This window comes from Lutjanus erythropterus, chromosome 10 (assembly GCF_056507025.1).
Source record: "Lutjanus erythropterus isolate fLutEry1 chromosome 10, fLutEry1.hap2, whole genome shotgun sequence".
Lineage (NCBI taxonomy): Eukaryota > Metazoa > Chordata > Actinopteri > Lutjaniformes > Lutjanidae > Lutjanus > Lutjanus erythropterus.
Genome location: NC_139326.1, coordinates 19,048,747 through 19,065,451, shown reverse-complemented (window position 1 = coordinate 19,065,451; position 16,705 = coordinate 19,048,747). Strand labels below are relative to the sequence as shown.

The 16,705-nt window shown below is 37.4% G+C and overlaps 2 protein-coding genes and 1 long non-coding RNA gene across 4 annotated transcripts in view; all 3 read right to left on the bottom strand.

Moving 5' to 3' along the window:
* Window positions 1–2,578, bottom strand: part of LOC146320300 (lymphocyte antigen 6G-like) — a 128,811-nt gene extending 126,233 nt beyond the window's left edge. Inside the window, exons 1-3 of one of the 2 annotated variants that reach the window (XR_014771466.1) lie at window positions 2,423–2,578; window positions 1,494–1,601; window positions 1,138–1,342 (exon numbers count right to left, since the gene is read on the bottom strand). Coding sequence is in view for 1 of the 2 variants with exons in the window: in XM_084728524.1 (XP_084584650.1) it covers window positions 1,194–1,342; window positions 1,494–1,601; window positions 2,423–2,468 (303 nt within the window). In the remaining variant the exon portion in view is untranslated. Of the gene's footprint in view, window positions 1–1,046; window positions 1,343–1,493; window positions 1,602–2,422 lie in introns of those variants that run through there. The other variant, XM_084728524.1, reaches the window with a different exon arrangement.
* A 3,007-nt stretch (window positions 2,579–5,585) lies between these two features.
* On the bottom strand, window positions 5,586–7,293 carry LOC146320299 (uncharacterized). Its single transcript, XR_014771467.1, has 3 exons — window positions 7,136–7,293; window positions 6,009–6,104; window positions 5,586–5,877 (listed from the first exon to the last, which is right to left on the bottom strand). It is a non-coding gene; the product is annotated as an uncharacterized LOC146320299 (long non-coding RNA).
* Window positions 7,294–10,693: 3,400 nt separating this feature from the next.
* LOC146320298 (lymphocyte antigen 6G-like) lies at window positions 10,694–14,225 on the bottom strand. Its single transcript, XM_084728523.1, has 3 exons — window positions 14,076–14,225; window positions 11,093–11,200; window positions 10,694–10,929 (listed from the first exon to the last, which is right to left on the bottom strand). The coding sequence occupies exons 1-3, from the start codon at window positions 14,122–14,124 to the stop codon at window positions 10,775–10,777; spliced, it is 312 nt and encodes a 103-aa protein (XP_084584649.1). The 5' UTR covers window positions 14,125–14,225; the 3' UTR covers window positions 10,694–10,774.
* Between the last annotated feature and the right edge of the window lie 2,480 nt (window positions 14,226–16,705).

Below are 16,705 nucleotides of genomic sequence, written 5' to 3'. Positions count from 1 at the left end.
ATACATCTAGATAGGAACTTACACTAAAATATGTTATACAGAAAAACCTCATTCAAAATGTCACGTCTTCACTTTGTTGCATCTGTCAGATATGGTGGCATCTCATTGAGTACACTCTTCTAGTTAAACACTGACATCGCAAAGTACATGAGGGGATTTATCCTGTAGTCTAGTTTTGTTCAGATCTCTGTGAGACAGAAATGTTCAGATCTTACACACAGTGGCTTGACTCCCTAATAAGACATTTTTGGAATAATGTTACTTATATAAAGAGAATCTATAGTTCAGTAACTGAACTGTGGAAAATACCCCAGTATTTTCACAATACTATGTTTCTTCACAAATAAACAACAACTGAATAAGAAGTGATGTGATTTTTGGTGAAGTTTGTCCAGCATTTTCCACTGTGACCCATCAGTGTTTAAAATGCTGAAGGGAGGTATTAAGTGAATGACTGGTAAAGCTGACAGTCTTTTTTTTTTATTGCAGTTGATGACTATGTTCTGCATGATGAAAGTAAACTGATAAAAGAAACAAGGGGTATGGTTATTATACAATAAACATGGGTGCTGCTGTGTGGGAAGTTTGAATATTGTCAGAGGTTTGAGGCTCATGACACGCTAAACATAATTATGTCATCTTCACAATGTGTTATATAAATATTTTCAGATGGCAATAACAATGTCAGATTTGACCATGTACCTCTGTCTTGTAAACTACTGGCGTTTGGATTTTCTTCAGTTTATTCAGCTGTGGAGACATTTTTCTCACTGTGCCGTATATTGTACTGTATATATAGCATGTATACGGCACCTCTAACAAGAAAGTGTTGCCTAATAATGTCTTACATTAGAAGGTCAAATATGTCAAGGAAGGTTCACCCAGCTTCATCACTTATAAAGAGCACATTAAATCTTTTCTTTTTATTCTTTTCTGTATTTGTGTCTGAAGTGGTGAGAAAATTTGTTGACTTGTCAGTGGTTTGCACCTTCTGGTGATGTGTGTGAAAAGTAAAAGGCCGCCAAAGCTGGAGGTCCAGAGTATAAAGAATTAAACAATTCAGTGGTTCATCATATTGGGGCTTTATTGAACAATTCTCAATCTGCAGTCATTCACAGCTTTTACATGTTGAAAATAAATCTTCCTGAGTTGTACAGATTTGGTCTGTAAAAAGTAAAATATTCTCCAGAGCCTCAGAGAAAGGCTGCTGTGATGGCTGAGGATACCAGCAGGAGGAGGACACTGGAACCAGTGGGTATGGCACTGTTACACAAGTCTGTCTTGCAGCACGTGATGGAGCTATCACATGCATAACTGTAATAGCAGCTCTTGACGGTGTTACCTGTAAGATATGATAGAAATGCTTCAGTTTTAACCACAAAAGCCACCAGACATCAAGCAGCAATGTATCATCTCAGAACCCTTTTGGTAGTTCATCTATGTGCAATACTTAATATTATAAGAAATACTTATGATGAGGAGGAAGAACTTACCTTGGACGACGGCGCTGGCACAAACGTCATACTCTGCAGGACAAGTAAAGGCCAGGGTGCAGTCTTTGGGGTTTGGTGTTATACATGTGTAGCATCTCAATCCATATGCTAGACAGAAATACAGAATACTGTTACACACGGCGATAAATTAAATTTTCAAAAAAACATCAGTTTAAAGTGATTTTTACTTTCCCACAGGTACAGTCTGACCAGTATCGGCGTATCATAGCTATATTAGACTCAGTACCAGAACCATATGTGTTGTCTGATGTGCACCAATATGAAAACTTTTTTTTTTTTTTTTTTTTACAGAATATTATGCAGATTGTTTGCATTTTAGTTTTATAGGCAACATTTTATATATGTGTGTTCCATTTCTTCAGTTCAATAAATATTGTTCTATTATATGTATTTATAATTATTGAAAATCCCCTTATATCATTTTGGACTGCAACGTTTACTGTTAAACTGTTAAATATCCTGCCTCCATTACATACCTTTGTTTGATAACCATATTTGAGGGCTCATTTCAAATTTGGGGTTATGTATATGTTCTGCATATTATATTCTTTGCAAGAATACTGGCTGATAAGCCACAATTTTTGTTTACTCCCAAATATTGGTGGCGGGATCGGCCCAAAAACTCCAGTGTCAGTCAAGCCCTACCCTCAGGTAATGTCCCTTGCATCCACAGAAGACAACATGAAGAGACAGAATTCGTTGCAAATTGTACTTTTAAAAATCTGACTACTATAATACTTGAAGTGAATTCATTCACTTAATAAAAGTGAGAATAATGATCACACTAATTTAACTTTCAGACACTAATACCTTTTTCAGATTCAGCATTTCCTTTTACACAATAATAAGTTATAGTTGTTTGTGTTGCAGTGTCAAGCTAAAGAACATGAATCATAAGCTGTTCTTACCTGCAGACAGAGTCACCAACAGGACCAGAACTCCGCAAAGCTTCATTGTGAACAGAGCGCACAGCAGACTTTTTTATCAGTCCTGCTAGAGGAGAGCTGGAGGGAAGATGTGAACTCTTCCAAAACCTGCTTTTTATACTCCAACTTTTCAGTCATTTGCTCACAAAGCCTCCTCCCAATTGAGGTCAATATAACTGACAGCTGTAGACTATATGGGCCCACAGGTGTGTAGGTACAATAACTATAAAAGTATTTTGAAAGTCATCTCCAGTGGCAGATAAAGTCTATCCAGTGAGTTCCACAGCAGCTTTGGTGCCATCCTGTGAACATCTGGTCATACTGAGACACTGAAGCGTTCAACTGAATGATGATCACTGTAGTGCTTGACTTCTCTGTGTACATACACAATAATATTTGTTCAACATTTATCAAAAGCTTAATGGGTCAAATTTTTGTTTTTGTTTCAAGTTCCCGCAGTGCTACAGTAGGTCCATAACAATAATGTCAAATAAGACTGATGTAATTCTCACTTTATTCCCAGTGTGTCATATATACACTGATCAGCCACAACATCAAAACCACTGACAGATAAACTTAATAACATCGATCAACTGGGTATAATTGCACCTGTAATGGGGTGGGATATATCAGCAGACACAGTGCATCGCTGCTTGCATATGGCAAGGGTGCCCATGCTGACCCCTGTCCATCACTGAGAGCTCCCACAAAGGGCAGATAAGCATCAGAACTGGACCATGGAGCAGTGGGAAAGCTGACACGATGCTGACAAACTGCTGACTCTGCCTCCTTTATCTCAACCAAACCAGAGCTGGTGAATGTTGAACAGTGGAAAGACTTTTTGGTGAGTTTTCTTTTGTTTCTGTTGAATTTGTAAAAGAGAGAAACTTGAATCCAGAAGGTGTATGGTTTAGTAGTTATGTTTAATAGTTTTGATGCTACCACTGGAGGGCGCCATTTTTTCTTTTCCAATTTTGAAAGCTAATTAAGTGGAGGAAAAAAAAATAAAAAGGTGCATTTTTCTTACACATTTAAATTCCTACCTTTGCAGGCTGGACATACTGTAGGAGTGCAAATGTCTGGCCTCTTGACACTTTATGTTTTTTTTTTTTTTATCTGGCTCTTCTGAAAAAGTAGTTGAGTAGGGCCGGTGTGTACAGTTACATCATGTGATACTGTTTTAAATTTGAAGTTTCCTTGACCTGTCATTTCTATCTACTGCTTTATGATTTTTTTTCTATTTGCACAATTTAAAATTCACAGCTCAGGGTAGACTTAAAGGAAAACATTTCTTCTGTCAGAATTGATTTTGCTGATCCACAATAAGAAACAGCTTTATTGTACTGCAGGTTTGCCTTGTAAAACAGGTCTCGAAGATGCCATTATTAACTACTGTCCATGTCTGCCTGGTGACTTTATTTGCCTTATCAGTTGAATTAAGCTGTGTCAACCTCAGTCCAGAGAACTGATAAAGTGATACAACACTGACGTCTTCAGTGATAGGCTTGATGCTTTTCACTGCCGCATTTTAAACACTGACATTGCAAAGTACAAGAGTTTTATTCTAAAATGAGATATCTGCCATCTGAATATGTGTCTGCTCTTACACAGCGATTGCTGGCAGGGCGGTACTGGTTAAGTCATCCACATGCCTTGAAAATAACTAAACTATAATTATGTAATGTTATAAGATAGAGCATATTACAAATTGTTTTGGTGCCTTTTGTTTGAACTAAACGTGCTGTAAACCAGTGGTCTTAGAGCAGGTTTCTTGGTGCTACCAGCAGGTGGTGCCAAATTTACAAATGTTCAAATCTTAACACACACTGCCTTTGACTATGAAATCAGTCAGCGTCATTTTGATCATTTATACACAGATTTCTAAATGTGAACTGTGTCAGTTATACATAGATAAACATCAGTTCAAGGATTTTTGTCAAAACACTGAAAAGATGAATTGGCCAATGTTTTACCGTTAGAGGTTTCTGGTAACACCTGTCCAGGCATTCCACTGTGACCCAACAGTGTTTGAAATGCTAAGGGACATGTTTCTTAAGTGAATGTTTGGGTAATAGTAACGGTCGTTTTACTGCTGTTGATCAATACTTCTTGTTCTGTGAAAACATTTAGTGAATACTGTCAGAGATTAGCAAAAGGTAAGGCTGTCACCCTCAACATGACTATGTAATCCTTACAATATACTGAGTTTTTCCCTCGGCCGCAAACAATATTCATGTGTCATGTATATGTAACATTGTCTCATTTCTTATTTTTTCTACTTCTAATAAGAAAGCATGGGCTAATCTTTAGATTATTTTTTGGGGCTTTTTGCCTTTATTCAGACAGCTGAAGATATAACAGGAAAGGGGGTGGGGGGGGTGACACGCAGCAAAACTGCCGCAGGCGGGAATCTAACTGAGAGGACTGACAGCCTCAACACATGGAGCGCACACCCTACCAACTGAGCTATCAGGGAACCCCCCAGCTTCAAACTTTTCTAATCTGGGCTTGAGAACAAAGTTATTTTTGCTGTAAACAGTGTTGTGAAATGCAGAACCTAAAGAATTAAACAATCCAATGATAGATCATGTTGTGGTTTTACTGAAGAATTCTTGATATGCAGTCATTCAAACTTTTTACATTAAAATTCAAATTTAAAATTGTGTTTATGCTTCCAGGGTTTCACAGACTTGGTAGTGTACGAAAAAAGTAAAATATTCTCCAGGAACAGGAGGAGGACACTGAAACCAGTGGGTGTGGCACTGTTGCACAAGTCCCCTTTACAACATGTTATGAGGTCTACACATGCCTCCTTTGGCATAATGGTTCCACCCAGAAGCCTCTCTGGGGGTTCTATTAAGAAACTTTCCACTTTCTGGGTGCTATCAAGAAACCACCCAGGGGCTTTAACAGAGAACCTGAAGAACTCTTTCTTTCAAATATGTTTCTTGTTTTGGTTCAGTAGAGTTCTTAATGGAACATTCAGACTTAGAAAAGTGCCAAAGTTCTGGGTAGAACTTTGGCACTTCAGAAAGAACTTGTTTGTAACCCCTATTTCTAAGATTGCAATGTTCTTTGCATCCAGTAAGAGAACATGAAGAAACACACCACAAAACAGAAAAAAGACTACAGACAGAGGACAATGTACCGTCATATTGTGGTTTTATTACACAATTCTCGATCTGCAGTCATTCCAAGCTTTTACATAAAGATTTGAATTTCAAAGATTTTTCATCTTCCTGAGTTGTACAGATTGTGTAAGAACAAAGTAAAGCATCCTCCAGTGCTTCAGAGAAAAGCTGCAGTGATGGCTGAGGATACCAGCAGGAGGAGGACACTGGACCCAGTAGGTATGGCACTGTTACACAGGTCTGTCTCGCAGCACTTTACGTTACCTCCACACGCATTACTGTTTCCACAGTACTTGGCGATGACACCTGCAAGATGGACAAACCTCATTTTCAACAATAATAGCTACCAGGAATTCAGTGCAGAGATACAGTAGCTCAATCTATTTGAAACACCTAATATTAGTTAGAAATTCTTCCACTGTAGAAGAACAATTTACCGTTTTCCTCTGTGGTTGCACAGCGGTCAAAGGCAGCAGGACAATCGACCTCTTGGCACTCTTTATTTGCACATACTTTGCATCTCAATCCATATGCTGTAAAGAAATACAAGTACACATAGATCAAATGTAAATCTTAATGTTCTTCACTAAAAACACCAAACAAACAAACTGACCGCAGATGATTTTCCTGTTCTCACACATATGGGGATATGTTGCAAAAAGACACTTGCAGTAAGTTTCAGGTTATGTCCTCCGTAACCACAGAAAATGTACCGGTACGAGAAGGTGAAAAGAAACTTGAGGGAGCCAACTGTTTAATTATGAATTCTTCTAAAAAAACGAAAAAATAAAGTATCACACTACAGAGAGGATATGTGGCAAATGGTATTTTCTGATGGCGTCTGCAGATGGACTCACAGCACAATCAAAGAATGAGCCCAGAACAGAGAATGTGTCAGTGTTTTATACACAGATAAATACAAGGGCAGGAAAGGGTGAGTTGCATATTGTTATCACATGATGGTACAGGACATTCAGAAAAACAATACAGCAATTCTGGTTTGTTCTGTCTCATGCTGTCTTGTGAGTCATACAAGTATATCAGGCCTTCCTCTCTCTCCTGTATTTAGGAACTTACAGGATTAGATGAAAGATGGGAATTTCTATCACAATGACATTTAAATTTTAATGGTATATATCAATGATACGTAATTGTGTAATAATCATTTACAATAATCAGTGCATTTGATTTTATTTAAGACAATCAATTAAATCTAAATACTTCTATTTCTTAGGAATAACACATTCAAGTTTTAGTGAAGAATTATTCCCTTTATTTTAGATGATGTCTTTTTGTTGTGTGTTAAATCAAACTGTGAAATGGACAAAGGACAGGTTTAAAAAAAAGCTCCAACAACAGGAGCTACACATCGTCCACCTCAGACTGTGTCAACATTTATTCTTATTCACTGAATTTTATTTTCCATCTTAAGTTATGCATTCTATTTAAATCTTTTTTTTTTATTTAAGTTTTTTTTTTATTATTATTACATGTGAAAGTAGTGGTTGTAGTAAATGTATAAATAATAAATAAATGTAATGTAATGTATGAATCCTACGCTTACCTGCAGACAGAGTCAGCATCAGGACCAGAGCTCCATAAAACTTCATCATGAACGGAGAACGAACTTTCAATCAAGGCTGAGTGAGGAGAACTGAGGCAAGATTTCAACTCTTCCAAAATCTGGCCTTTATAGAGCAACTTCTCACACTTCTTTCACAACTTGACTGTTGCATTTCTTAATGAAGCTTCAAAGCTCAACGAAGATAGCCATACAGACTATTTATAGACATGTAAAGACAAGAAGTAAAATTGATTAAAAAAAAATCAAAAAATCATCTTTTGTAAGCCAAAGGGTACTAGATAACATCGTCATTATTGTGAAATGCTTTGTGTTGGGGTCCTGCATCACCCTGTTGGGGTTTATTATGCAATAATGACCTGCACACTGCATATTATCCCTCACATAATACTCAGTTTATGCTATACTATTATATACAAAAATATTAATTCGGGACAGAATATCGATCATCCTATACACTGCCTTGTCTATGAGATGGACACTCCTGGTCTTTAGTTGAGTTGTATTTACTATAGGAACCTCATCGTAAAATGACATTTATACTTTCTGTAAACCATATCAACAATAAACACTGTAAGCAGACCTACGTCACAACATGCACACCATGTAGGCTACAGGCCTGTACGTTCCTGACAATATTCTTTGCCTTGGACTTCTGTTTGTTAGAAAGTGAGAACCCAAGTGGACCCTGCGGTAGGATGTCACAAACCTAAAATAAGGAACAATCTTAAATAAGGAACAATCTTTGCATGTTATCCTCTTTTTGTTATTATCTGCCATTAACTGTTTGTCTGTTTGTACTGAAATAAACAAATAGGCTACTACAGATCTCATTACCCCTTCTTTCCCCAAACTTTCAGATTTGTTTCTCAGTAATGATCAGACTATACCACTTAACACGAGGAGCAGTTCCTGGCAGTTTAAAGTTTTTACAATATCCTGTAAAGTTCTTTCAAATCCTTCCAAATGTGACACAGAATATTTCTGGTACGTTTATTTTTTCACAGTAGTTTATGTATGTTCACAAAGTCTATCAGAAAGACAAATAATATACAAATACATAATTATGCATTTTGTTGTTTCTTTTTAGAAATGCTGCTCTGATTTATTAGTTGAAGCATTAATAGGATGCAAGAAATCCTGCATGTTGGCGCCATCTTGTGAACATCTGGTGGTAGTGAGTTTAGTGTTAGAGTGGATGATGGTTAATGTAGTTGTTGAACGTTCTGTCCACATAAAAAGCATACGAGTTGAAAATGATGCAGAATGGCATTATCCAAAGGTCAGATGATTTTATAGTTACCCCAAGAAAGAAAAAAAAAAGAAGAAAGAAATAAAGGCCCTCTGAAGGTGGAGCACTCCAAATCTTTGCTGTTTTATCTGAAATGGTGATCAATGCATCAAAGCCGGAAGTCTGAAATATTTGTGTCAGCTGGCCAGTGTTGTAAATCCTCAGGATCATCAGCTGTGTTATATTAATTTTCATGCGTTTTAATATCATTTAATAATAATTATGTTTAAGCACTGTTCTGAAGGCCTCTTCACGAGGCTGTCATTTGCTCTAACAGGCATTCAGTGCATATATATGTATATATATATGTGTGTAGAGAGAGAGAGAGAGAGAGAGAGAGAGAGAGAGAGAGAGAGAGAGAGAGAGAGAAAGAGAGACTATATTAGCTCTGTCTATTGGACAATTAATTTTAGGTATAAATTCACCTCACAGCTGAACAACCGTCAGTAGAGGGAGGACAATCTATGGCACGTCTGCTGTATGTATATGCGCTTGAGTGTGTTATTGTTTGAATCACTGTTTCACTTTTTGACAAACAACCCTCTGACCTCATCTTCTGAGTGGAACTTCAGAGACACTTGCTGGTGGAAATGTAACACACACACCTACACACACCCTCTTTCCGATCTGCACTCCTCCTTGTAATCGTTTCCATTTAAAGCCACAATTGCAGTGTTTTTGAAGGAAATATGTTCAATCTCTCGATCTATCTTACTGTAACCAAAGTGGGAGACTGGTTTAGTTTTAGGTTGCCAACAACACCACCTGGGGAATTCAACCCCAGGAAATTATTAAATAAACGTGCAGCAGGACAAACTGCAAAAGTTCATATCTTACACTTGGTGGTAAATACAGTTATGGGGGCAAAGCAACACACTGCAACTGCAAACTGTTGGTGGGCAAGTTGATAGAAGGAGGACGTGAAGAGCAGCAGCACACACACCCAGGTAGATAAACCCTCTGCTGTGCTGTGGGGCAGGGGGATATTTCACCCCATTTTTTGAAGTGAAAATTTGTCCTCCCTGCTCCCTTGGTCCAGATTTTGGTTTGTTGCCTCAGGGCAACACTGTGCTACGTGGGTACTGAAACACATCAACAAGATTTTGGAGCATGTAGGAGAACCTACGTTGGCCACAAAACTCACAAAATGAGAAAAGCTGTATCGAGAGTCAGTGTATAGTTTGTCTGTTCTGGGCTACTGTAGAAACATGCCGGTGCACCACGGCCTAGAAGAGGACAACTCCCTCTGTAGATCTAAAAAGCCCTTTCTAAAGTAAAGAAAAACACAGTAATTATTATATTCAGTTGTTTCCACACTAAGGAAAACATATTTATGAAAATTATATTCCTCTTCTGCCATATTCTGCCAATAAATCCCCCTAAATCTTACACACTGGACCTTTAAAGCATCGTCATACAGTTTCAGAAGCTTATCAAATATAATATTCATTTAAAAACAATAATAAAGAAAAGATGAAGTGATTGAACTCATATAAAGAAATAAAGTTAGCATGAGGTGTTTTTTCAAAGGATGAGGAGGAAGAGGTGGGAGGAGAGCCGAGTACCTACATCCTCACTGCTCCACTTGGCTGTAAGTGCTTGTTTATTAAAAATGAACATTGTGAAAGTATCATCTTTAATGTCAGTTGCCTAACAATGTTGGAATTACTTCAAAGATAGTTCCTTTTCATTAAGTTTCTATGCCATTTTGTCTGTACCTGGATCATGTGTAATCAAATGCTATATGCTACTCCGGTCCCTGCAGGACACGTGCACCAGAAGGGTGACGCTGAGAGCCCAAAATGTCATGAGACACTTCACACCCCTACAGCTGCCTTTTTAGACTGCTGAGATGAGGAACTCACATGGCAGAAACTGAAAGAGTTTCTATTCAGACTTCATTTGAACTTTAAGTTCTACACATACTGCTGTTTGTTTTTACTTGCACACAGGTCACTTTAGCTTTGAATGATTCTGGTAAGATTTATTTTAATGTATATATAGTTTTACCCAACTTTAAGAATTTTAACAGAGATGAAAATAAATGTCAAAGTGTACTGGATGTCCTGTGGCACATACGATCGTCTCTGGCTCTCATTCATACATGACCCTTTCCAGAGAAACTGCTGGAACATTTTAGGGAAAGGCTGTGTGAGTGAAGGCTACGTAACCCAATCCATACTCAATACAAGTCAGACTAAATTTGAAATCGAAATGCAAGTCCACCTCAAAGAGTTTTGCAGAGCAGCTGCATATTTAAATGTTGTTTATTCCTTTTCAGTTGTACAAATTGGGTCCAAAAAATGTACAGCATAGAAACAACAAAAGCCTCAGAGAAAGACTGCGATGATGGCTGATGATACCAGGAGGAGGAAGACACTGGAACCAGTGGGTGTGGCACTGTTACACAAGTCCCCTTCGCAGCAAGCGATGGCACCACCACATGCTATGCTGGTTTGGCAGCCCTTCGTAACCATGCTGTAACCTGAGAAAAAACATGAGGGGAACTCTCAGAGTGCAAAACATATTAGGATGTGTGTAATGGCCGCCAGGCTGTCAATTATGCAACATATTGCATCAGGTGTTTGGTGACTGATGATGGTGTGCCTCTCAATATTAGAAATTTTGAATGTGAAAGAAAAACTTACCGTCTAATCTGAGAGAGAAACAACGGTTGAAGATGACAGGGCAAGCTTTGGTGTCTGTGCAGGATTTAGGCTCGGTGGCTGTGCATGTGTAGCATCTTAATCCACATGCTGTACAGAGACACAGAAAACAGCAGGTCGTGATATTGTGGTGAGCTGCGATTCATTCATTATAAACATCAAGACAATTTTCTCTGGCTTTTGATCAGGTGCTTAATTAGCAACAAGCTACAAGGTGTTAACTCGCTGTATACCTGTTGAAATAAAGCTGAACAGATAAATTGCACAGATGCTCACAGGAGAGTGAATGTCACTAATGCTGTACCTAACTACACTTCTAACACCTCTGGTAGTACCAAAAAATCTGTACTTTTATGGCACAGATCGCATTGGTCAGACTCAGTACTATTGGGTATTGAAAAATACCACATTTTCATATCCAAGGAGCAAACATCATTAGCGTCAGTGAAACATTAAACCTGCAGCATGCTTATACAAACATCTAATAATGCTGGCTGTCTAATGCATGCAGAAAAAACACACAGACAGGGACCATTGTTTTCTTTTTAACACAATTTCTTTGAACAGCTCCTTCCTTTAAAGTTAGTTATTGTACCATGATGTATACAGTGGTGGACAAAGTACTCAACCCCAGTACTTGAGTCAAAGTATAGATACTCCTGGTCAAATATTACTCAACTACAAGTGAAAGTTGTTCAGTCAAAATTTTACTTGAGTTAAAGTACTAGAGCTCTTGCTTTTAAAAATACTTAAGTATTCAAAAGTACAAATTAAAGTACAAGTTTTCTAATATCAATACATGCTGTATTGTTTTCATGATGCATTTACAGAAGCTTGTAACTCTCTGAAGCCATCTAATGATGCACTGATTTGAACCACTCTGCTATACAAAGTCTATAGAAACACATATAAAAACTTCAGCATAAAAATACAATCAAAAACAAAAAGACAAAAACAAAAATTTTCTGATGTAACGATTGAAATGACATCATCAAATTAGATTGGAGCCGACTGTAAGGAGTTCTCCAAGTCTGTTAAATAACTAATGAATAACTCTGTCTTCAGAGGCAGTATATACATGAATTATGCTGTATGTTTCACCCCAATAAAAACAATCAAACTTCAAAAGCTACCTGAAATAATGAATAATTATAATAACATCTTGAGATTTCATTTTGTCTTTCTCCTGCCGGCACCATTAGAGCTTTTTGTTTGAATAACAGAGGGAGAGCTTGCTTGTGCTTGTTACAGAGAGAGCGTCTGGATGACGCATTTCCTTCTTTTACAAAAGAACACCAACAGAACAAACAGCTGACTTCAAAGCTTAGTCAACAACTTTCCTAGAAATGTAGTGGAGTCAAAAGTACAATATTTGTCTTTGAAATGTAGTGGCGTGAAAGTAATAAGTTTCCAAAAAAAAAAAAAAATAATACTCAGGTAAAGTACAGATACTCAATAATGTACTTAAGTACAGTACTCAAGTAAATGTACTTCACTACTGTCCAGCACTGGATGTATAGTATAACATTATTTGAGTTAAAATTGATCTGGTATCAGTCAGAATCAGTATCAAAGCCAAGGTATCGGTAGCAGCAACAGTATCAATAGGCTGATATTTTTGGTCTATCACAGTTATATTGGTCTTTAGACCATGGTCTGGGTGAATACTTAGTTCTGATTGGCTGCAGGGTGTCTGTTAATTCCTGGAACTAGATATCTACAGAGTAGTTCCAGAACTGTCTGTTCAGTGTTGTAAAGCAGCCTGTCTAAAGTCAAGTATCTACTCAAGAATATTTGACTTGCAACAAGTGCATCTGCAAACATCAACTATATTAACATGTAGTTAATCACGTGCACAAATTCCACTGCCTATAAACACAAAGCTCCCCTTCATGACACACTGACAATTTGCATAGTTTTCCTCAAAGAGAACACATTGTCCATTACATGCAGGGGTTCAAAGATAAAAAAAAACAACAGCTCAAATATCCCACCAAAAGCAGATGTTGACTCTTTTTAGTTGAAATCTGATGTGGTCTCCATATTTTCCTAGTGTAATAGTGTACAATTTTATTTGTAACCATTTCTGGTTAAATGAAAGTAAAATAAATGTGGTCTATTGTTATTGCAAGGTTTTTTATTTCCATAACTGATTTTTAAAATTAGATTCAGTTGATTTGAGTGTTGTAAAAACAGTTCTTCACAGCCACAGAACAAAATTGTTGCCTTTTTAATCATATTGTCACACAAACATCTGGGTTATGAGTCGCGGTTGATCAGCTGGGTTCTATAACTGGAACATGCATCAAAATGAAACTTATGTTGTGTGGGTTATGCAAGAAAATACATTGTGCAGTTAGTTATACTCTCACGTTTTGAGGGTGAGAAAACATTCAGAGAAAATTAAAACCATCTGCTGGTATTAAAAACATCAAAATGTATGCTTCAACTTGTGTTTTATTTATTTTAAATTAACATTTATTTATTCAATAAACTGTGATCAGCCTCGTCACAAAACTGAGATGAATAGAATAGTTTGACATTAGGCTATATGGCCTATATGCTTTTAATCTTATTTTTTTTGACAATTTTATGCCTCTGTGGGATGTAGACAAGTACAAAGGTGACAGACACTGAGGGGAGAAAGATAAAAAATGACATGTAACAAGCACTTGTTGAAAAGACAGCCCTGTTAACCTGCTGACCATAAAGTACTCTTTAAGGTAAATGTTTCACTTTTTTCACGTCAGAGCAAGAAACAGTCTGACACTTAAACCACATATCATTACATTAATTTCTGTTTCCTCTCATCTATGAAAAAACAATTTCTTTAACTTTTGGACAGGATTTCCCTTGCAGCTTTTGGAATAACCCTTAGCATCAAGACATTTCTTTTTCAGGTTTAGTATCTTAGAGTTTAACGTTCATTCAAAGCACACAGACCTAAGTGGAAAGCTGTTCTTACCTGTAGACAGAGCCATAAACAGGATCAGAGCTCCATAAAACTGCATCATGAATGGAGAGGAAAAGCAGACTGTTAAAGTGAGAGGAAAACTGGAGAGAAGGCTTCCTCTTTACGCCCCTCCCTCCTTTTTTTTTCAGGGCTTGAACATTTGCATTTCCTCACAAAGCTTCCAAGTGACCTGAATAATGTTGGCCCTAAAGTGACCTCATTATCCCTGAGACAGCCATGTACTTTTTGAAGATGAAGACAAGAACTTAATGGTGTTAAGTAACTTATAAGATTGTCTTTGACAGCAGAGAAAGGCTGGTGAATATTTTTATAATAAACTGACATATTTACCACGGCTTTTGTTTTTCACCTCTTCCCTTATTTGCTGTCTCGACAAAAACAGAAAAAGCACCTTCACTTCCCACTAGTGTTTCTCAGCATTGTAGTGAGGACAATTATACGCTGAACTGGTCACTGTTGTTCCTCATAGTTACTTCTCATGTATTGTCCCTTTTGAAGAACAACTTCTGAAAACACAATCACATCCTGACTCTCCCAATAAGCACTTCAGGTCCATCCTGGCCCAACCTCCTTCGTCTCCTAAGACAGATTTACATTCTTGACTCATTATCAGTTCCTTTTACACTTTCTGTGTGACTGTGTACTGATCCTTTGCAAAGCTCTATTAAAACACCACAAAGACAATCTTGGTCTTCGTGCCTGTCTTCATTTTCAGATTTTCCACCACAGCATACAACCTGTAAATCAGCTCATTAATTTACTGAGGTGACCTGTCATCAGTTGAACAAATAAGACTGAGGGAAAATTATAAATCATGATTTTAATTCAGATTAGGATTCACAATCGGATGGTACAGAAATAGAGAAGTCTAAGTCTAAATGGAAAACTAACAAAAAGTGACTGCTCTTGCTCATCCATGCCTTTGACCGACTCTACCAGACGCTGTCATCACTTTTGTGTTCCAAAAAAAGAATCAGTTTCAAATAAGGCCTTACCGTGTCTTCAGCGTGAAATTTTGCTAGTTTCAGTACCCTGTAGTAACCATTTTAAATCTTCATGCTACTATATCTACTGCATGTCTGTCCATCCTGGGAGAGGGATCCCTCCTCTGTAGCTCTCCCTGAAGTTTCTTCTTTTTTGTTTTGGAGAGTTTTTCCTCTACCTGAATCAAGGGTTAAAGGGTGTCATAGACTGTGCAGATTGCAAACCCCTCTGAATCAAATTGTAATTTGTGAGTTTGGGCCATACAGATAAAATCTGACTTGAGTTTGAAAAGTCATAAATAATTAAAACTCATTATTATAAAACAAAACATCTAAATTACTGAATCTCCAGTCTTTTAAGATGGTAATAGCATGTAGACTGCTGTTTTTAATATGTTTAATATTATATATATTTAACACATTGCTTTCTGACTGTGAATGTGTGTGAAGCTGGACTCGAGACATCTTGGGGCCAGTGCCCAGATGTTGATCTTTCTTTCGAGCATCAGACATAAGCTACCATCAAGCTTTCACCAACAGGAATTACCAATATATTGTGATAAAGTAAGCTATTGCCATTTTTAAATCTTAATTTCAGGAAAACAGACAGTGTAAAGAACACACCACCATATGCATGAAATCTGAATTAAAGTTTACTTTTTTATGCAATCACCAGTGAAATTAGATAACAGCACTGCTCTTTAGCATTTAAACACAACACAAAATGAACCACTGCCACAAATCTTTGCATGTATCACAATATCCCAATAAAGTGTTTCTTAAAAATCAGTATGATGACAAAACTTAATATTGCAATATTCAAGTGTATTGATATTTTCTTACACCCCTAATCACCCTGTGTTTGGGGTGGAACTTTTATCAAGCATGTGACATTTGGTGCACATTGCATAATTTAATCAAAGGTTATAGGAAAAAAAAAATGAGGCCTCGTCTATGAAGAGGTTTAGACCACAGTACGTGTCATTGAAAAAAAAAAAAGAACCACTAGACTAATAACACACAAACAACATCTGTTCTTTTATCTGCCTTGTAAAGCACTTTGTAACTGTTCGTTTGATAAGTCAAATATATATCATTATCAGACACGAAATATCTGAAGTATCTCCACAGGTGATCTAACAGGATGTTAGTGTCTCTTCCTGTATGTTCTCTGCTGGAAACTGTCCAACTTGACTGCAGCTTTTTGTCTCCACCTTGTGCTGCGGCCATCTGATCTCGTCCACTTTCCAGGGGAGGTGCAGCTCATCTCGAACAGCCTAATAGTTCACTTCACTTCACTGTCAAACAGAAAACCAACCCCCAAAAGTGAAAGAAGAAAATAAATGGCAAAAAAGTGAAAAATGAAGACCTGGTTGTTGCGGACACACCTTGCCATGGAGGGAGTTTCTGATCAGCTGGTATGGGAGATGTTTGAGCTTTTCGGAGGACCGACTTTGCTCTTCTCTACTTGCCAGCGTTCAGACACCATAAAATGACTTTTACCTCCATTATAAAGGAAGTAACGTGAGTGGACTACTCGAGAACCGGAAAGGGATTGGTTGTCAGGATGCACAGGTGACAGGGGCGTGTGTTTAATTTATTAAAATTAATTAAGTAATTGGTTTCCTGGGGACAGTG

Coding starts and splice junctions, on each gene's coding strand:
- LOC146320298 (XM_084728523.1), bottom strand. CDS start 14,124: ATGATGCAGTTTTATGGAGCTCTGATCCTGTTTATGGCTCTGTCTACA. Junction 11,201..14,075: donor GTTTATGGCTCTGTCTACAG/GTAAGAACAGCT, acceptor GTCTCTGTACAG/CATGTGGATTAAGATGCTAC. Junction 10,930..11,092: donor TTTCTCTCTCAGATTAGACG/GTAAGTTTTTCT, acceptor GTTTTTTCTCAG/GTTACAGCATGGTTACGAAG.